Source organism: Ictidomys tridecemlineatus, chromosome X (genome assembly GCF_052094955.1).
Source record: "Ictidomys tridecemlineatus isolate mIctTri1 chromosome X, mIctTri1.hap1, whole genome shotgun sequence".
NCBI classification, from domain to species: Eukaryota; Metazoa; Chordata; class Mammalia; order Rodentia; family Sciuridae; genus Ictidomys; species Ictidomys tridecemlineatus.
The window spans coordinates 74,906,716-74,928,465 of NC_135493.1; the positions used below are offsets into that span (position 1 = coordinate 74,906,716).

The 21,750-nt window shown below is 45.6% G+C and overlaps 1 protein-coding gene across 1 annotated transcript; it reads right to left on the minus strand.

Annotated features, from left to right (window-relative positions):
* Window positions 1–19,753: 19,753 nt before the first annotated feature.
* LOC144371580 (uncharacterized protein CXorf49-like) lies at window positions 19,754–21,088 on the minus strand. The gene has a single exon (XM_078033938.1). The coding sequence runs from the start codon at window positions 21,086–21,088 to the stop codon at window positions 19,754–19,756; it is 1,335 nt and encodes a 444-aa protein (XP_077890064.1).
* Window positions 21,089–21,750: the final 662 nt, after the last annotated feature.

A 21,750-nucleotide genomic window follows, 5' to 3' on the forward strand; every position in this document is an offset into this window, starting at 1 on the left:
GCCCGAAAAGAACGACTTGGAGGTATGAAGGTTATTTTGTGTCATCGGTTCGGTGCATGTTCTGCAGGTCCAGATGGTGAAGCAATAGCTGAAGGCCATGGAAGAAGGAAGCATATCAACTTGTGTCAGCCAGGAAGGAGAGATCATTCTAGGGAAAACATATCATCCCCAATGGTACGCCCCCGTGACCTACCTACTCTAGCTCTGCCCACCTACCTATGTTTGCTACAGAATAATGCATTCCATCTTTTAATATTTAACTTTTTTATTTGTACACAATACATTTATTTTCTTTATTTACTTGTATGTGGTACTGAGGTTCGAACCCAGGGCCTCGCACATGCTACGCAAGCGCTCTACCACTGAGCCACAACTCCAGTCCCTGCATTCAATTATTTAATCCATCAAATGGGATTAACCCACTGACAAGGATAAAACACTCATAATCCAGTGTTTTCACCTCTGATCCTTGATGCTTTGCCTCACACAAGTTTTCAGAGGACATTTGCAGATCCAAAAAGTAACAGAGGGTATGCAGTGGGAAGAAGTGGAAATCACCAAACACAAGGACAGGGGTTCAGTGCTGTAGAAAGGTTGGGCTTCTCTGCTGTAGGCTCTTGACCTGACTATGGGATGATTTTGGTGTCTCTAAGGTCCTGTGTTGTCTAGGAAATGATGTGCATGCTGATTTACCCAGAGTAGATGGTTCTCACCTCACCCCTGAAGCACAGGGCCACAACCTCTGCTAACAGAGACCCGGTGGGTTGGGCACAGAGAGGATGGAAAATAGGAAAGAGGGTCTGCTCCTGGAGAGGGGTTCAGACTTGGGACCACCCTTCCCCATAGTCTCACTCTATGACCCTGCCATAGATGGGGGATGGGCTCAGAGAAACAGATTAGCATGCATGTCCAGGGAAATCAGGAACCTCAGAGCCAGAAAGGATCAGCTGTGCAGAATTATAACATCCATTTCAAACCTCCACCTGAGCAGATGGGCTGGGTTCTTTATGCTGCAACTGAAACCCGACTCAAGTTGGTATTTCTTGGAGGGGTAAGCTGACTCCTGCCTGCAGAAGCTGCACAGAGACTCTGCTGCTGGGGTTTCTGCCACCTGAGACATCTAGGTTCCCACTGGGGTGAATTCTGGCACCCAGCACTGTCCTGGTAGACACGGGTCATCTTCATCAGGGAAGCAGCACATCGATGGAACCCTGACAGGCACAAACTCGACCCTTGCCCACCCTCGACACCCCAGTTTCTTCCCTCTAAGCACATACTCTCTCTGTTCCACATTCACACTATCTGCACTACAATACTCATGCTGGAAGGAGTGTTACAGAGTGTGCAAGAATTACAGACCACCATGCATATTAAGCCAAATTCAAAGGTAGAAAGGTTGTTAGTGAGCATGCCAGTCAAGCAGCTGGGAGCAGGCTCACACCTCAAAGAACTCCCAGCACCTAAATTTTGGAAGCACAGAATTTATAAATAGGCAAAACACACAAGAACAACTGAGGCCCATGTAGGTCAGAAAGAACCTGTTGAGGCATATATTGATTACATGTGAGAATTGTTCTGACTACACATTTCTGAGTCATTTTGTTATATATACACATCAAGGCCATAGTCAGGGATGTGGGAAGGGCCTACTGTACTGTCAACGTTGATACAGCTGCCAGGAGGCTGAAAAGAAAGCATGTTAAGCAAACATACAATGGAGTCAGGTCAGAACAAAATGGAATTCCTTTGGCTCTTCCATTTCATTCCCCCATTTCTTTTTATAGCACTACAATTCACAAAATCCTTGATTTTGGCTTAATGGCAGATACTGGGTCCTGAGGATCATTATTTTTATGCACTTTTACATAAGAAACCTTTTTATAGCCTTAAGCTTGACTTATTTTTGGTAGGGCTGACACAAATATACATCTTTTATGTAAAAATGTGTTGTTGCTTTTTAAATGTCCATGTAGGACTGTGCTCAGGCTACACTCACCTGCCAGGTAAAGACCAAGTCGGTCAAAACTGACCTGGTTTCTATCTACTCTTTTTTTTGTAAATATTTTTTTAGTTGAAGGTGGACACAATACCATTTTACTTTATTTTTGTGGTGCAGAGGATGGAACCCAGGGCCTCGCATATGCCAGACAAGTGCTCTACTTTTGTTTTGTTTTGAGCCCCAGCGCCAGCCCCTCTATCTACTCTTAAAAAGTCAGCTGAAATTCGCCAGGAATTGTTCTTGGGAACTTGTGAGAAGCCTCCTGGCTCCTTAAGCTTTTCTCTACCAGTGTTACCACCTGCAAAGATGGGTTGGATTCTGGCTGAGAATATTTGCCTTCTCTTATAAGCATCAGGGCTGTTTCTGTCCCCAATGATCCTCCTCTTTGCAAAATGTGCACCGATTGGCTTCCTGCTCTCTAAGGTCTCCCCTCAATCTCCCTGAGAGCAGAGGGGTGACTCACAGAGTTGCAGGGTCTAGAGAAGTCCCATTATTCCCTGAGTTCCAGCTGACCTCAGAGGGCAAAGGCTAAGTTTTTCTCAGCCCTTTTACTTCCTTGACTTTGGTCTCCAAGTTTTGGGCTTTAAACATCCAGTAAACCAGTTTCACCGGTCTTAAAGAGGGGGTTATAGGTTATGACTTTAATATCTACAATTTGATAATTACCCCTTTTATTTAATTGGGGTCAGTACTAGTACTTCAAGTCAACATTATATACTCTCTGTTTTTTAGGTGATGACTTATCATCTCAAATTAACCCAGGTTGTTTTTATAGAAGCAGTACCTCTGCAAAACCCTAACAGGCAGCAGTTATAAAGTTTGCAAGGAAATACAAAACAAAATGAACAGAGCAAAAACATATTTCATTTGTGTAATAGCTATGAACCAAGAAAAATGATTGTTATCATCTTGAACCTTTACTTAGTTATACATTATATCTCCTGTTTGAGATCACAGTGATTTTTACAACAAAAATCAATCTTTTGAACATAACTCTAAATGAGTTGAAGTTTCGCCTATTTTGCAGCCGTTTAACATGGAGTCAGGAGGGTGGGAGAGCCTGATCTTAGTGAGGCAGGGCTCTTCACAAACAACAGAATACAACATTACATCTGAAACAAGAATCAGGGAAAGGCTAACTTTCCTTTTGTGTGTGTAAAAAGTGGAAGAATGTTTTTGTGTATTACAGTGTCACCTTTAAACACATCAGGATCTTCTAATTATCTTTCAAAAATGCATTTAAATTTAAATTTCAGTATTAATTATAACACAAAATTGTGTGTGTGTGTGTGTGTGTGTGTGTGTATATATATACCTTGTTGAGAACAGGTAACTTTATCCAGTTATCAAACATCCAGTAACATGAATTAATACCAACCAATCTGTTAGTTTCATAAAAATCTAAAGCTTTTGTTACACATAATTTTTAGTTTGGAGAACATCAACTTGGCAACCAGTTCTCCTAATCCTTACATTTATCTAAAGTGCATTTTAGAAAACAGAGTAACAACAGTCACAGATTTGTATGGGTTAACAAAAACAAAAGGATAGCCTTAAATCTCTTATACATTTAGGGAACAGTGTAGAAATTGACTTAGTCAAGGCAAACAGATATAAGACAGGTCTTTAAAATTTCGTAGAACATTTAGACAAGGCTTAGACAGATATAGTTCTCAGACGCATATATATACCTACTCACATACATTTTGGGTGTCAACAATATTGTTTTAACCTAAATGACAGTTGTTTGTTTAACCAATTACAAAGTAATCATTTAAGACTTTAAAACAGGAACACACCTTAATTTCCTTAAGAATTTACTTTCCCAAGTAATAAAGCCTAACAAATGCAAGAAATTATATTGATAATAGTAGACCAATGTTTCAGACTTTACTGTGCTAATTAGAACCAATTTAATCACAAATACAAACTTTTTGAAATATACCCTTTATTTACATATACCCTCTTGTCACTTACTCAGTACCTCTTATCACTTACTCAGTCCCTTTTTGATCACTTACTCAGACCCTCCATTACTTACTCAGACCTATTTGTCACTTGCATGAACCTTCTTGTCACTTACACAAACCTTTTCTCTTTCCCTTACATCCTTACACAAGCCTTATATCTAATTTCCAGCACAAAGCTTATGTCTAATTCTCTCCACCGGGCTTATATCTAATTTCCCATCACAAACAATCTTATAAGTAATTCCCCATCACAAGCAATCTTATATCTATTTCTCTGCATTTACATTTATATTTTGTAAACAACCTTCATAAAATTCTGAATTTATACAAATTACTCCATTTTAATAAGATGAAATACTTTATATGTTACTTTCAGTACTCTAATTGAAACTCGGTTTAAATGTTTGGACCCTTTCTTAAATTTATATCTCAAACAGACCTTATGAATGTAATCTGTGCCTTTAGCTTACACAACAGATTTCATCCCAGGAGAGGGTTGGACAATGATGGGATACTGTTTTAGCAAGAACTGTTTTTGTCCCAAAGATGGGTATCCTCTGGCCAAATGGGGTGTCCTGTGTGATCTTAGAAGGGGAGACTATTCTGGTCTCCAGGTTATAAACTAACAGTGTTGGAACCTATTGCCGCATCCTTGGTGGCCTGCATTCTCCACCTCTCAAGTACAAAAGTGGCTGGAAGGCGGGGCAGAGGCCAGGTTCTCTTTGGCTATTTTTTTTTCTTTTACAATCCAGGCTGCTTTGGCTGGTTCTTGGGCCTAGTTCTGTGCTCTTTAGGTTCTGGCACTGCTGCCCTGCAGGAGTATCCCTGCCCATGCCAGCACCCAGGGTGGTGTGGGGGAAACCCGCTTAGCCTTGACCCTGGTGCTGACCGCTTTGGGCCTGTGCAGTGCCCAAGACCCTTGGCCCCCAGTGTGAGGCAGTGGGTATCCATCTGAGCCAGAGGGGGCAGATCCAGGAGCAAGCTTGTGTGACCGGAAATTTCCCATCCTAGCAGCTGCCACATACTGGCCAGCAGTGCAAAGAGGGACAATTGCGAAGACAAGTGACAGGACAAATGACAGACAAACTCAGAGGACAGAATTTACATGGACAGGACAAAACTAACAGAAGACAGACTTAGAGGAGGAGTTTATTGGAACGGTCACTATGACACCAGATAGGGATTTTCACCATTCACAAAGTACAGACCAGGAGGGCAGAGGAGCTCTTCCCACAGGGAGAGGCGAGTACCTCAGGTTGGCTGCCAGTCACCCCTAAATCAAAGTGAGCTCAGAGGAAGTCAAGCTCTCCTTTCCTCAGAACAAATAACGAGAGACCAGACAAAACAAACACATTGACAAGGAGTCGATTTTAGGCTAAGTATCTACCCAGAACTTATTTAGTCAATCATGCAATACAGCAAATCATGTAGTCAGACAAATCGAAAAGCAAGCACCAAACCAAACCAAACCAAACCAAATATATCCAGAGAGAGAGAGAGAGAGAGAGAGAGAGAGAGAGAGAGAATGAGAATATGAATCAGAACACCAAAATCCTCCACTACTGGTGCCCCAGTAGAATGCCAGAGAACTGGGGAACTTTCAGGCACTCCCTTTCTACTGCAAAACCAGAGCTGACTTACCCCCTAGGAGAGTTAGAAGGACCCAATGCTTTTGGTGTCTAGGAACACAGCAGTCACTCCAGACCTCGCCAGATTCACTAGAAGGTATAGGGCTCCGGGGATTCATCAGGGGGCACGTCCCCTGCATCTTCATCACTGATATGGAAGGTCCAGAGTGAGGCTGAGTCCCCTGGGTGTCCGGTGGTCTTTCTGGGGCCTGCAAAATGTTACAGAGTGTGCAAAAATTAAAGATCACCATGCATATTAAGCCAAATAAAAAGGGAAAGGGTCTTTTAATGAACAGCCAGTCAAGCAGCTGGGAGCAGGCTAATACCTCAGAGATGTCCCAGCACCTGAATTTTGGAAGTACAGAGTTTACAATTAGGCAAAAGCCACAAAACCCACAAGAACAATTGAGGCACATGTAGGTCAGAAAGACCATGTTGAGACATATTTTGATAACATGTGAGAATTGTTTGGATTACACATTTCTGAGTCATTTTGTTATACACCAGGGCCATAGTCAGGGATGCAGGAAGGTCCTACTGTACTGTCAGCAAAGACACAGCTGTCAGGAGGCTGAAGAGAAAGCACGTTAAGCAAACATACAATGGAGTCAGGTCAGAACAAAATGGCATTACTTTGGTTCTTTTTCATTTCAGGAATACACTACACCAGTAGCCACTGTTGGGGCAGAAACTTCCAACTCTAGGGGAATATATCGTGCGCTACAAAATTCCCTCAGAGCTGAATAGAAAGAGGTCATGCACTCCGGGTCGTGTGGGCTTGGGCTTTCCTGGAGAGCCCTAGGCCCTGGCCTGCCTCTTCACACTGTTGCACTCAGGGTAAGGTCTAGAGGTGGATGATCCATGTGCCCGTGCTTCATTCAGCTGCACCTTTGGAGCCCTGAGCCACATGTCACTTCAGCTGGCACCTGGGCTCCGGCTTGTTCATTTCAAACATGATCTTACACCCTGAGGACAGAAAAGATGGTCACCATCCCAGACCCAACTAGGGCAGAAGGGGTGTCAGAAGCCCAGCAGTCAGCAAGAGGCTTCCAGAGCAGCCATTCCAGCCTGTGTGGAAACCCAGCAGATGGTATTTCCGGGTGTGAGGTGTCATCCACACCATCAGTCATTGTGGTGTGTCACAACTGTGGATTCTTGTCCTTACTGTCACAAAACTCCTGGGTCAACTCGGATAACTTTAGGTCTGTCCGTCTTCAATCTCCGAGAACCCCTTTCCCCAGCCACAGTTCCTCATCATCCATTTCATGTTAGAATGACAGCAGTGCCAGGGTCTGCTAGGTTTGGTTGTGCATGTTGTGGCGTCCAGGGTGGCCTTGCCAACTATACCAGGGTGCAAATCCAGGGTGCGTGTTTCCTGATGACATCGTGAACTGGGCCCTGCTGTTGCACAGGGCAGAAGTCCCTGGTAACCACCACTCAGAGTAAGAATCACAGATTTGGCAGCCTTGGGCACTCCTGTGTGCCCCACCTCAAGCACCTCCCCATCCCTAGACCTTACGGTCCCCTAATCTTCAGCTCTCCTGACTTTTCCAAGAGTCACTTATTTCTTCTAAAAGGATGAAACTTAGCTCTTCAAGAAGACCCCCACCAAGATACAAAAATTTAATTAGATCAAGTTACTTGTAAGATGATAAGTGCACAAAATACAAACCTACAATTTGGCAAGTAATTATAAAGAGATGAAGCCTGGTGTTCACTACTGTGCTGTAGAGACCATACATTGTACTTTCAGAAGTCCCCTTTGAGTCCCTTTCTGGGAAGGGAGCCAAATGCAAAAGGCTCCTTCTATATCATCCCATTTATATGACTTGAAAAACACAGGAAAAATAGATCGGTACTTGCCTGAGCATGGGGTTTGAGTGAAGTGGCTAACTTCCTCCTGGCATGAAGGAACGTGGGGGTAAGGGAAATGCTGTAGAGGTTGTGATGCTGCTTCCATTTGGTGTGTACTCAAAGAAAGCCAAGATCCAGCCAGGTGCGGTGGCACACACCTGTCATCCCAGCCATTCTGGAGGCTGAGGCAGGAGGATCCAAGTTCAAGCCAGCTCAGCAACTTAGCAATGCCCTAAGCACCACAGTGAGACCTGTCTCTAAATAAAATACAATAAGTGGGCTGGGGATGTGGCTTAGTGGTTAAGTGCCCCAGGAGTTCAATCCCTGGAACCAGCAAAGATCTATGTATGTCAATTATCTCTCCATAATCTTGACTGTAGAAACACTGTTGCCTAAACCTTACTTCTCAAATGGATGTTGAAATTGAAATTTAGTAATTCCTTTAAATATGAGGATTTTGTTCTCTCTTAATGTGTTAATGCCCTGAATTATATTACTTTATATTCTGAAGTAAATAAAATGTTTTCTTAGATGAATCCAATTTAATCATGCCTTATTATTCTCTGTCTTCCTGGTTACAGCCTGTAGTTTGCTAACATTCTGTTTCTGTTTTTTTCCCCTTCTGTGTAATTAGTGTGTCATTGACCTGGGGTTTTCCTGTCTCCAACCATTTGCGTCAGGATTATGGACATTTATCATGTTATTTTATTATGTTAGGGATGTCTTATTCCTACCTCATCAGATGGGGTGGGAAGTGTCTCCCCTTTGCAATTTCCTGGAGGATTTTGTATTCTAGTGAAGATATTTAGTCCTGGGATAGTATAAATATTAAGTAAGCAGGTGTGTCAGTGTTTTGGTAGGCTTATATGGATCGTACTGTAATAAACACAGGAATTCAGGTATCTCCTTGATATGCTAATTGTATTTCTTTGGATATATACCCAGGAGAGGGATCCCTGGATAATATGATGGACTTGGTTTTAGTTTTTAAAGGAACTTCAATACAGTTGTCCTAATGTCTCCGGTGATTTACATTCCCATCAATAGTGTGTGAGGGTTCCGTTTCTACCACATCCTTGCTGACACTTGTTATCCTGTCTTTTTGATGTAGCCATTCTTATTGGGCTGAGGTGGTATCTCACTGCAGTTCTGCTTTGCATTTCCCTGATGATTAGTGATGTAGAGTACTTTTTTCATATACCTGTTGGCCGCTCACGTGCTTTCTTTTGCAAAATGTCTTTTTAGGTCAATTGGCCACTTTTCAATTTGGTTATTTTTGTTGTTGTTGTTTTTGCTTATGAGTTTTCTTGAATTCCTCATATAATCCAGGTATCAGCCCCAAAGTAGCAGCTCATCAGATGTACAGTTTGAAAATATTTTCTCCACTCTGTAAGTTGTATCGCCCCCCTGTGGACTGCTTCCTCTGCTGTGCAGGAACATTGAAGTAATCCCATTTGTCTAGTTTTGCTTATATTTTTAGTGCTCTGGGGACCCTATCCAGAAAATCTTTGAGTATACCAATGTCTTGAAGTATTTCCCCTACGTTTTCTGCTAAAAATTTCTGAGTTTCAGGCCTTATGTTGAAATCTTTTTTCCCATTTTGTCTTGGCTTTTGTACAGGAAAAGGATCAAGAATCCATCATCTGCACATGAATGTCCACTCTCCTTGGCACTATTTATTGAAGAAGTTGTCCTTCCTCTAATGTATGTTTTTGCTTAGAGTTAGTTGGATGTGGATGTATGCATATATTTCTGGGATCCCTATTCTGTTCCATTGCTTTGTGATTGATCTTGATGTCAGCCCCATGCTGCCTTGGTAACTACACTCCCTGTAGTATGACTTTAAGTCAAGTACTGGTGTGTCTCTAGGTTTCTTATTTTTGCTCAATATTCCTTTGGCTATTCAGGGTTGTTTCTTCTTCCCTGTGAATTTTAGGCTTTGTTCTTAGAGTGTCATTGATATTCTAATGAGATTGCATTCAATATGTAAATCACTTTGAGAAATAGGGACTTTTTTCAAGGCATAATCTTACCATGTTGCTCAGGTTGACCTTAAAATCACAATTCTCCTGCTTCACCCTTCTGCACGCCTCTGACTAGAAGTGTACCTCACTATGCCTGGTTAATTATGGACATTTTTACATTATTAACTCTTCTAATGCAGTAACACGGGAGTTCTTCCAATGTTTTATCTTCTTTCATCAGTGTCTTAAAATTTTCATTCTAGAGGCAATTAATTTTCTTGGTTAAATTTTTGCTAGGCATTCTTGGTAGCTACACTGAATGGAACTGATTCCATGATTTCTTTCTCAGCAAATTTGTTATTATTGTCTGCTGAGGCAGGCAAAATGGCTGAATAGAGGTACCTAGCACTCACCTGCTCCTCCAAAAAGAACCAAAGTAACAGGTGCATGTCAAGGTGAGTGACCATGGGTGGACACTGGAATTCAACAGTAGAGAAGTTGAAAACCTTGTAAAATGTGGAGACCTGGGGCAGCCCTATGATAAGAGAAACCAAACATCCCATCAACAGCCTGCTGACTCCACAGCCATGAGAAAGTGGAATCTCCCCTCAAAGGGGTGAAGTTGAAATACAGAGTCCCCACAATCTCTATCAGTACAGATACTAAAAATCCTAGCTAAGGGCCTGTTCCACGGCCCAGGCCTTGCAGGCTCACAGACTAAATGCAGAGGAGGCCTGAAATGTGCACAGAAGTCTGGCATTGGTATAGAAGTTTACCATAGTTCTCAGTGAATCCTCAGGAGCCTATAACCAACTGTCATCTTTAGAAGGTGTCGTGCAGGAGCTCAGAACCTGGAGACACATTTGGGATCCCAGCAGGTGGAAGAAGATGCGAGATACAGATGGAATAGTGGGCATGCTTAATTCAGAGATGGCAACAGCTTCTAAGCTTCCAGCTTCATCTTTAGCCCCTGTCAGGTCCATTTTGCCCCCATCAGTTCCAATTGTCCCCCAAGTCTTTTTCATAGGCCTTTTAAAATTTGTTCTTTTTAGTTATCCATGACAGGAGAATCCATCATGACATAAAATAGCATAGGAAATATCTCCTTCTAATCCAGTCCTCAGTGCTTCTCCTTCCCCTTCCTTCTCCTCACTCCCTGCTCCCTTCCCTCTATTGGTCTTTCTGCCATCTACCCATAGTTACTTTTTAAATTTTTGCATATGCACTAGAAGGTAAGATTCACTGCAGCGTAATACACATATGTACATCAGAAAGTTGTGTCCTATTCGTAAGATCTTTTTATTTGCAGGCCAAAGAAGGCTCACTGCAATCAGGTTACATAAGTGGGAGCACACTCACAAGCAAAATGATTATGATCTTGAGTACATACACTGAACCAATGTTTCTGACATTGACTACACACTGACCATAACATAGCCTATCCATGGCGTAGGCTACATACTAAAAACATAACATAAACCATAACATAGCTTGCCAGACGCCTCATTGAGTGAACCTAACTGTAGCCATGTTTGGCCTGCCTCCAGAGAATGGAACTATTGTCTGAAGTTAGACTGCATTAGGGGCCAGAATCCCATGCATATGCACCTCTATGGGGCCTCACAATTGTTCCACTGCACTGGCTCAGCAGGTGACTGCCTCAAGAACCAGATTTAACTCAAGGAGGTGACTAGGACACACACCCACTGAATATGCTACATAGTAGGGAACAGGTGTTATAATGCAGAGAGCCACAGAGTGTGCTGTTCACATGAACCAGGTTGCCCTGTGAGACTGAGAATGTGGCCAGTCATGTGTGTTGCCCCATGACAGCCTGGACTGCTCAGGATTGCCACTGCTCCTCTCCCAGCTCTCACAAGGGCCACTGTCACTAGCAGGGTAGACAAGGAACTCTGAGTTTCCACTGTGCCCCCCCACAGAGGCTACTGGAGCAGACTTGAGCAACTCAGCTGTGGCCTGGTCTGTAGGCCTACTCCTGAGGTGCACAGCCTCAGAACATCCAGAGACGGACATTGCCCACAGCCACGGTCTCCCTTGCACTCATCCTCCCTCCCTCCCTCCTGCAAGCACCACAGCACAGAGGAAATTTACCCACTTTAAGACGTGACCCACCCCCAGTTTATCCTTTGTGGGCACTATAAATGAAAAGGGATGGGGAGAGAAAAGCCCCCAGCTATTACCTCGCCATCAGAGCGCTCAGCCTAGGAGGGTGTGGAGGGAAAGGGCCCAGCTCTGCCAGCTCCATTCTGCTCTCACTCTGCATCAGGAGCACCTTAGCCAAGAGGAATTTTACCCAGCTGCAGCCATGACTCACCCCCACCAGATCTTGGGTGGGCACCCTAAATGAAACAGGGACAGAAAAGCTCCCAGCCATCGGCTTCACATAAGAGTGCTCAGCCTAATGCATATGGAGAGAAGCTTTGCCCCGCTGTGCCAGCTGCATTCTGCTCCCTCTCTCTAGTTCGAGCACCTCAAATTTTTCCCAGCTTCAGCTGCCACCGACTCCAGCTCAATCCGTGATGGGCACTACTACTGAAAGAAATGGGGACAGAAAACCCTCAGCTGTCACTCCATCACCAGATGTGCAAACCTGGGTTTAGGATACTGAGGTCCATTTCCTGGACAGGCATATTCACAGAAGCAGCAGGAATGCATATCTCAATTTGTCCTGCTTCCACACCTATGCAGGTGCCCTGCCTCAGTCTCAGGGGCACTCTATGTCTTAGCTGCACCCTCAGGTCTATAGTTTTATTTTTTATTGTTATTATTATTGTTGTTGTTATTATTAGTATTATACCAGCATTGAACCAGGGGTGCTCAACCACACACAGCGTTACTTTTTATTTTGAGGCAGGGTAATATGATGTTGTCCAAGTAATCCTTCAGCTTCACTCTGCAGAGTGCCTGGGATTACAGGTGTGGGTCACTGCACCCAGCCTATTTTTATTTATGTTTCACTGACAAATATCATATATAATTATGGTGTGTGGCATAATGTGTTGAAATATGTACACATGTTGAATGTCTAAATTGAGCTAGTCGACGTGCATTATTTCACATGCTTACAACTTTTTTTTGGTGACTAAACAAATTTTCTCATAGGAATGTAATTTTTTATGAAGTTTCAGACTGATACATCAAATCATGAAAGCTCTACAAATGCCTGGAGTACCATATGATGTTTCAATACATGTATACATTGGGTAATGTATAAATTGGGTCAAAAACATCCATCTCCACAAATATCATTTCCATAGAGAAAATATTCAAAATCCTTTTTTCCAGATTTTTTTCACTAGACATTAAAGTGTATACTATGGATATTTTTAGAAATCATTTCCTCCATTTCTCAAAACAGAGGCAAAATTGAGTGTAGTGCTTAATACGTTGGATCTTGCAAACTGGATCACAGCCTAATAAAGGGAAAATCATCCCCAAATCGTGCTTAGCCAAGAGGACAATGCACTGCCAACCTCCAAGGACACGCACATGAACATGATGGATCCCCACCCCCTGAAACTTCATTCACCAACATGAAATACGACTTATTCAGACCCAAATCAGCAGTGCATTTCCTGCCAACAACCTTGAAAGGTCTAAGAATACATTTGTCGGCATCCGCTGCTGCTCCAGAAATCTGAAATACCCTTTCTGGGGGACCTCCAGAAAACAAGTTAGTGCTTCAGGGGAAGGTCACAGGAAGCAAGACCTGCTCATCCTCAAAAATGAGTTTGAGTGGGATTGCCTGCAGGTGATCTTCCCAAACATTGTGCTGCCACCAGTCCGTGTCGCCTGAGAGTTGGTGATGTCACCTGTCATCTCACCTCCCTCCAGTGGGGTGGCCACAGATGAAGTCCTCTTTTGGCTTTGTGAAATGTGCAGAACGTAATTGTTGTGTATGTTCACCCTACCGTCCAATCACACACCGGGGCTCCTTACCCCTACCTAACTGTATCTGAGTGCCCATTGACCAACCTTCCCCCACCCCTCCCTCCACTCTCCTGGGCCTCTGGTAGCCACCATTGGACTCTCAACTTCCAGGGGCCATTTTCAAGCAGTCAATACATTGTTATTAACTCTAGTGACCGGGCTGGATGACAGAACTCCCTAACTTATTACTCCTCTATAGCTGAAATTTTGTATCCTTGACCAACTTTACCACCCCTCCTTGCCATTCTAATCTGACTTCTAGGATTTTGCCATTTTTTTCATTTCAAATACTGACAAGATCCATAGTATTTTTCTTTCTCTGGCAGAAAAATAGAAAATCAGGGGTACTGCCCAACTCATGTTATGAGGTTGAAGTTACCTGCATACCAGATCCTGAACACAACAGTTTTAGAGAAGAAAATGTCAACCACAAATAGGAGTAAAAGCAGAAAGAGAATATTATCAAACTGAATCCTCCAGTGTCGGGAGCTGTCATGGATGAACATGCCTTCAAGTCCTGATGCCCTGGGGCTCTGACCAATTACTACATTTGGTAGTGATGTGGCCTTGTCCCTGCTCTGAGAACAAGGCAGGCTCCAGGTGTAGGCTTCACCTGCAGGGGTTGACCTACACTCCCCTGTTCCTTTGCAATCCTACCCCTTTGCCCTTTTTAGGATAGAATGTTCCATGGAACCTCCCCTTGTGTGTCCCCTATATAAGAATAAAGAATTCCAATGGTTCTTTCTCTTTCCTTGGACCCTTAAGGTCGCAGAGCCGCCTCCAGAATATTGAAAAGCTATTTCTGTGTTCGCGTGCTTTCTTTGTCGTTTTCTTGAGTTATTGGAATAGTCAGATTTTGTGAACTCAGCATTAGGTCAGCTAGGATAGATGGCGACACTTGAGGATATGTAGATATGAATACATGCTATGGTGTGACTAAATTGGATACATCCCAGCACAAATTTCATTTACTTAAGAAAATATAGTAATATAACTAGCACATTAGGAGATTAGAGGAGGGAGCTGGGCGCAGTGGCACACACCTTTAATCTCAGTGGCTTCGGAGGCTGAGGTAGGAAGATCATGTGTTCAAAGCCAGCCTCAGAAAAAGTAAGGCACTAAGCAACTCAGTGAGACCCTGTCTCTCAATAAAATATAAAATAGGGCTGGGGATGTGGCTCAGTGACTCAGCACCCCTGAGTTCAATCCCCAGTACCAACATAAAAGGTGGGGAAATACAAAATCCCCATATTTAAAAGTCTTCATTAGTATATTTCTATATCCATTTGATATGAAATGTGTGTGATATTTTCTAGAAAGTCTGAGGTACTTAGATATAATTTACATACAGGTGTATGGCTCCTTTGAATGCACAATGGTAATGGATTAAAACAATAATCTCGATGACATTTATATCATCCCCCAAATTCCTTCATGCCATAGGGTAGTTAACCCCTTCATGGAACTTCCACGCCCTGGAAACAACCGATTCACTATTTTGACCACTAGATTTTTGCCTTTCCCATGTCCCATGAAAAGAATATTGCAGTGTGCAGCCTTTTGCATTTGGCTCCCTTCCCAGAAAGGGACTCAAATGGGACTTCTGAAGGTACCATGTACAGTCTCTACAGCACAGTGGTGGTGACCTGGCTTCATCTCTTTATATTTACTTGCCAAGTAGTAGGCTTTTCCCCCTGCACTTGTAATTTTACACGTAATTTGACCTAATTTAATTTTTGGATCTTGGTGAGGGTCTATTTTAAGAGCATTTGTTTATACATTAAGCAGAAGAAAGTGATTCTTGGAGAAGTCAGGTAACCACGTAGATCTGGAGAGGGGGATATGACTGGGGTGGCGCACACAGGAGGTTCCTAAGGGTCCCAATGCTATGATTATTTCTCTGAGTGGTGGTTACTCAGACACCCAGCACAAATACCAGAGCCTCATTCCTGCTGTTGTCACATGAATAGTGCACCCCGGAGTCTGAGGGATAAGGCTGGGAAAGGTAGCCTGAACTCCCTTAGCCATAATAAATATTTTGTCCTCCACGTTATTCTTTCAAGTATTCTGGTCATGGTGCCAGAAAGCTGACAACACCTTCTCTTACGTTTTACGACTTTAAAAACACCTCTCCTAAAAGAGAGATGCCAACCTTACTCTTGTGCATTTGATGGCCTATGGTTTACTAGGCCCAGGCTCCAGTTCCTCTATACCCCACATCAGGTATCCTCTCAAGGGTCATCATTAAAACTCACTTGATGTACAGGCACACTTTGACACAAGGAGATGTACACACTCAATTTTAAGATTCAATCGTGATTTGCCAGAGTTCTCTGTATTATGGGTTAGATAAAAGGTGTCCCCCCAAAGGTGATGTAAGTGACAATGCAAGAAAGTTCAGAGGTGAAATGATTGGGTTATTAGAGCCTAAACTTAATCAATGCAACAACTGCTGATAGGGATAAATTGAGTGGTAACTATAGGCAGGTACGGGGTGCAGGCATGTCTTTGGGGTACATATTTTGTCCCCAATTTGGGGAACACTCTCTTTGTTTCCTGGTGCTATGTTCTGAGTTGCACTCCTCCACTACACCTTTCCACCACGATTCTCTGCCTCACCTTGGGCCCAAGCAGGAGAGTTGGCTGTCTACAGACTGAGACCTTCAAAACCATGAGTCCCAGATTAACTTTTCTGCCACTAAAATTGTTATTGTCACTTTTTTTAGTCACAGTGGCAAAACAGTTGACCAAAACACCCAGCCTCTTGGGAATTGGAACTGCAGAACCCACACTTGTCTCAGCTTACTCAAATACGAATGTGTCCCTGAGTCTCAGGCACACCCACCCTAACTATGCTTCTGTGACTGTGACATCAGAGTATGGAGTTCAGACAAAAATCTCATGTGATCTCAGGATGCATTCTAGAAGATTAAGCTGGGACCCAGATTATCATGTCTAGAAAAATCTGTGCCATGGAGGTGGTCAAACAGTATTTTGGAGGGAGACCATCCATGAATATGCACATTTGCCCTAGAAACAAACTGATCCTTTTCAAACAGTAGTTATGGAGTTCACAGGATAGAAAAGGGCCGACACTGCGTATGACTTGGTGGATGTGGACATTCTGATTCTGCACCATCCATTCTAGCTGCAGGTGGGCAATTTCCCCCAGTTAAGCCAGAGACCAACTGTCCCCACCTCCAAACCAGAGACAGCCCAACACGATTCTCCATGTTCCCTGTGCTTTCAAATTGGTCTGTCACTTACTAGGATGTGACCTCTGCCTCCACTCCTCTACTGAAAGGAAGAAGGGAGAACTGACAGGATTTGGCAACTGAGCTTCAAAGGTGAGGGCTAAGCAGGAACTAAAATTGATGGGCAATTTCTAACTATGCTTTTCCTCTGTGGGTTGCTACCAGAAAGATAGTGAATCTAGAAAGAAGACTGGGTCTGGGACATGGGAATTGAGCTCAACTCTGCCCTCTAAATGCCCATGGAAAGAACTCACTCAGAAGAGAGCACCAGGAGAGAGCCACGGGAGAGATCAGGCATGCTCAGGACAGAAAAGGATACGAGGGTAAAAGCAGGATATGAAAACAGAGCAGGAATGGTAGGGGGCCAGTGGATGTGGAAGGGGGCCATTAGATTCTTCTGAAGGGCTATAGAAAGCAGGAATGTTTCCTCTGTGAACCCCAGAGAAAGGGAAGTTAGCAAAAAGCCCCAAGAGGGCCAGTGGGAAAAGGGAGATGATGCTTGGGCCCAGCCCACACAACCCAGGGCATCATGGTAAGCCTGAGCACAAGCTTCCTGGCTCAGATACACAAAGCTCCTGGCCCACACTACTCCCAGAGAGAGGTCCACCACAGAAAACCATGGATCCTTTTCTTAACCTGCACTAAAATCAGGCAGCTCCCAATCCATTCCTGATCCCCCCACCACGAGTACCTTCCCAGAGAGGAGGCAGAGCACAGGATGTGAGAGGTCTTTTAATTTGAAAGTGATGTGAACTGCAGGGGAATCAAGGACAAAAGCAGGGGCAGAGAAGAATCCCTGGTTAAAGAAAAAGCAGAGGGAATGAGCTTGGCTGCTTCTCCTGGGTTCCGGTTGTTTGCCTTGTACAAAGATGCTGAGTTCATTCTGTCAAGCTGAGCAGGGGCAGGACCTCCAGTGGACCACAGACAGCCAAAGTCCTCCCAGCAAGCTGGGATTGTGGGCCATGGGCGTGCTGAACCTATCACTCACTCCCAAAGTCCTGGAACTTATAATGGAGTGAGTGCATGATTGCTGAAAGAGACAGGCAGAACCCAGCACTTCAGACACTTGGATACAGGAGATTGCCCCCTGATGACACTTCCCCCACGCCTTGGGGGAAGCACCAGTCCTACAAACTGACCCCTCTCCAGTCCCAGTTAAAAGAGAATGACTCCCTCAACGACCACTGGAATTCAACATGGAAATATCTTCCATATGGTAACAAAATGTACCAGTAGTGCTTAAATACTGGGGCATAGCAGTAGCATCCAGAAACGTGTTACAAATAAACAAGCAGGCAACAAAGCTCTGGGCAACAAACACCAAACCAACCACACCAACCAACTCTTAAAAAATAAAGGAGGTTTCTATAAAGGTCCTGAGAGAAGGGGACTTCTGGGACTCAAGGGCAGAATACATGGCGTTCACACAACACACTCCTCTTTGTACACACTTGATGTCTGCCCCAGCAGTCAAGGCACAGGAGGCTCCTGGGCCAGCCACAGGCAGTCCCTCCTTGTGGTGCTGCCTGTATCTGAAGTCCCATCCCACCCCAGGCATCTGCACCACGAGACAACCTAGGTTTGCCTCTGCCCCAGTCTAGGGCTCCTCATACCTATTTGTTCTTTGATGATCTGTATTTCTTCCAGTAGTGCCGCACACTAGTCCAGCAGACAACAGAGAAGAAGAAATGAGAATAATATTCTGATCCCCTCCCTCTTCATTTTCCCACTCACCCCCCTCCCCACTGCCATCCTTATGTTCCCCATATCCCAAAGACCCATAGCAACATGGCCAGTTTCCATTTCCTCAAAGCCCTCCATCCAGCTAGGGCAGGCATTTCTAGGAGCCAGAGAAAGCATTACCCGAGGACAGTTCTGTTCTGCAAATAGTTGCCATGGCCCTTTTGGAACCAGGTGAGGCACAGGGGGAACTGGGAGAGGCACAGGTGGATCCTGGTTGTCTGAAAGAGAGCAGAAAATCCAGCCCACTGTGCAGTGGAAGTGGAAGGGCCCGGCTGGGTCTAAAGTGAGGCAGCAAGTCCCTCTGCAGGCAGCAAGTTGCACCTGCTCTCCCCCGAGGCTCCACCCTCTCTCCAGGCCAGTCTTCCCTGATCCTCAGTGATAGCCCCAGGTGGCACTGTGCAGCCCTAGCACTGGGGCTCTGGGTTGGACATTGGCAGAGAGGCACTCACAGCCAGTTCCTGTGAGGAGCGCTGTGGCTCAACAGGACCCAAAAGAAAAGGCTGTATTCCTTTAAAAGTCTCCTTCTAGAATTCTTTTGAACACTGCTACAAATTACCCCCGCCACATAAACCCCATGCAGAAAACAAGTGCCCAGGGAAAATTCTGATCATATGCTTTCTAGCACAGTACTTCCTGCAGGGGCAAGGAAGCCTGGGAGCAAGGATGGGCCTCTGGAAGTGACAGAGCCTGCCCTTCTCTCTTGCAATCAAACCCACCCCACAACACTCACCAGAGGGGACAGGGCCTCTGGGCATGAGGCCTCCATGGAACAGATCAAAGGGCTGGGAGATTCCTGGAGGTTGGGGCACTCTGATGCTGGGATCACAACTTCCCAATTCTCCATAATTCGTGTATAGGCAAGGTTTTCCTGGCCTGTGTACTGGAAGCTAACACAGAAATTTTTCACCGAGTCAGAGAGTGAACCTGATGAGTATGGTTATGTGTGCACAGGGGCTGGGGTGAGGTGGGGAACAATGGTGAAGTCCCAAGCTTGGCTCATCTCATCGGCACTGTCTCCCTCACTCAGCCCTATGCCTGAAGAGAGGGCGGAGTCATGGAGAAGCTCGGGCAGCGGGTGGGGAGGGATATTGAGAAAGCTCAGGACCCAAGGCAGAAGAACTGGGAAGGAGGAATCAGGAGGCAAATGGGACTGAACACCCACACTGCACAGCCCAAACTGGATAGGGACAACTGACCACGTATTTGATCTCCTGCCCTGCTTTCCATCCCAGCCTCTGTCAGGGAAGGAAGCAGGAAAGGCACAGAATACAGCCAACAAACCTGCCTCTACTTTGTAGTGGAACCCCCAATTTGGCATCTCAGTGGCTGTGGGCTCCCAAGGACAAACCCTGGCTAAGCAGCAGCAGGAGCATGGACAAAGAAATAGGGGCTAGGAGAAGGAGGAGGGCAAACTCACTTGGGCCTGTGTGACTGCAACTCTATTTGCATCATCATCTTCATTGGCTTCAGGCTGGAACTCCCAAGTTGTCTGTGGCATATCTGGTATATATCTCCTTTTGGGGCCACTGTGCATGGGCCATGGGGGTTCCAAGGGCAGCAAACAAAATCTCTTGGCTCTCCCAACACTGGAGACTGGGGGGAAGGTGACTGCTTCCAGGGGCTCTTCCCTGAGTCTCTGCTCCCATGAAGGTAAGGTTCTATCCATGGTAACCTTTGAGCCACTCCCAAAGGATTTCATCTCCTGGATGGTCTTAATCCTAGGAGTTGCCCTGGGCAGGCTGCCTGCAGCAGCAGCACTTGCAGCTCCTGGGTAGCTGGGCCTGCTGCCTCCCTTGCCCCAAAGCAGGCTTTGCATTTTGTTGCAGGCGCTGGCTTCCAGCTCTGTGAAGGCCTGCCTGTTCACGGCTGGGGTGAGTCTGGGGAAAGTGGTTGTCGGCAGAGAGCCCGGCATGTTAAGGAAATTCTCTGTGCTGTGGACACTCGTGCTTCTAGCTGGGTCTCCGAGCTCCCTGGGGCTGCAGGACCTGGCCTGGCCTGCTCCCCTGGGGCAAATGCTCACCCTCGTCAGCTGTATCTCACTGAGCTCATCTGAAGACTCGGGGTTGGAAGAGGGCTGCTGGGCGTCCGGACTGCCCATCCTCCTGCTTTTGGTGCCTGTTTGGGGCTTGCCCCACACCAGGCCCGCCCTAGGCCCACTGGGATGCTGAAGTCGGGCAGCAGAGCCCTGCGTTGTTTTGAATGAATTTGGGGTCAGCGCGCCTCTCCTGCTGGGGCAAGCCTCTGCGTTAGCCCAAATGCCGGACAGTTCAGTGATCCAGCTTTCCTGGGATTGGTATCTTCTGCTGCTCCGGACTTCCTGGATAGTCAGCTGTTTCATGATGTCTGCAGACTTCACAGGGAGGTGGGGCACAAAGTCAAGCGCATACCCTTCCTTGTGTGCTGGAGAGCCAGGAATCGCTTCACAGTCCCAGTGCACAGATCCTCCTGACTGCATGTCCTCCTCCTCCTTCAGCAGCTCACATCCCTGGACTGGGAGTCCTCGCTTACCCTCTGGGTTCCAAGGTGACCAGAACTCAAGGCCGAGGCCCAGTTCCTGTGGAGTTCCAGGAACTGCATTGCAGACACCGGCGGGCTTCCCTCTCTCCGAGTAAAGATTGTGTCCTGGAAGGGAGGCCTCAGCAGTGGACCCCATTTTACCACGCTTGGTGGAGGGGAGACGTCCGCCCCTGTTAGAGCGCAAGCGCTTAGACCTTCGGAACGCCATCACCACAGGTGAAACAAGGGCCCAGCAAACCCTGAGGGCCTTCCTGTGCCTGTTATGACTGCCTCGCAGCCTTCTGGTTGGTTAGCCCTAGCCAACCCCTGTGCCCCTTGTTGGGTCCACCCTCCGGGTCCTTCCTAATAAACGTGAGAGCGCTGAGATGGCCACAAAGCCCACAGTTCTACTGGCTCTGGAAAGGTCCTTTCCAGCAGTAGAGTCTGGTTCTCGGTGCACAGCAACTACTGCTTCCTGTTCTGCCACCTGTGGCAGGGAGCTTTCCTATGAGACCACTGCCTCTGAGCCTCGGTTTCCAATCTGTATAACAGGAAAATAATATTACCTGGCTCAGGGGCCAATGAGGATTCAAAGTAATTGTGGATGTGAAGCATAAAGTACAGAAAGGATTAGCAAATCCCTGTTCCCGCAAGACCTCCAGCTCAATAGAATTGGGCAAGGAGGTCCATAGTCAGTGATCTGTTGTCCTTGTACTTTTTCCCCAAAAGGGCAAGAGAATGGGAAGTTTGGATGGGCAATCCCCAGAGGATCATTCAGAACTGCTGGGGGACAGTAGGCATTCAAAGCAGCATGTAAAGTGTTCCCTAGGCACTTCATTGGCAGTCTGCTGTCTGCCCTCCTCTGGCAGATCCTATCGGATTCCCACAGTG

Coding starts and splice junctions, on each gene's coding strand:
- LOC144371580 (XM_078033938.1), bottom strand. CDS start 21,088: ATGGCGTTCCGAAGGTCTAAGCGCTTGCGCTCTAACAGGGGCGGACGT.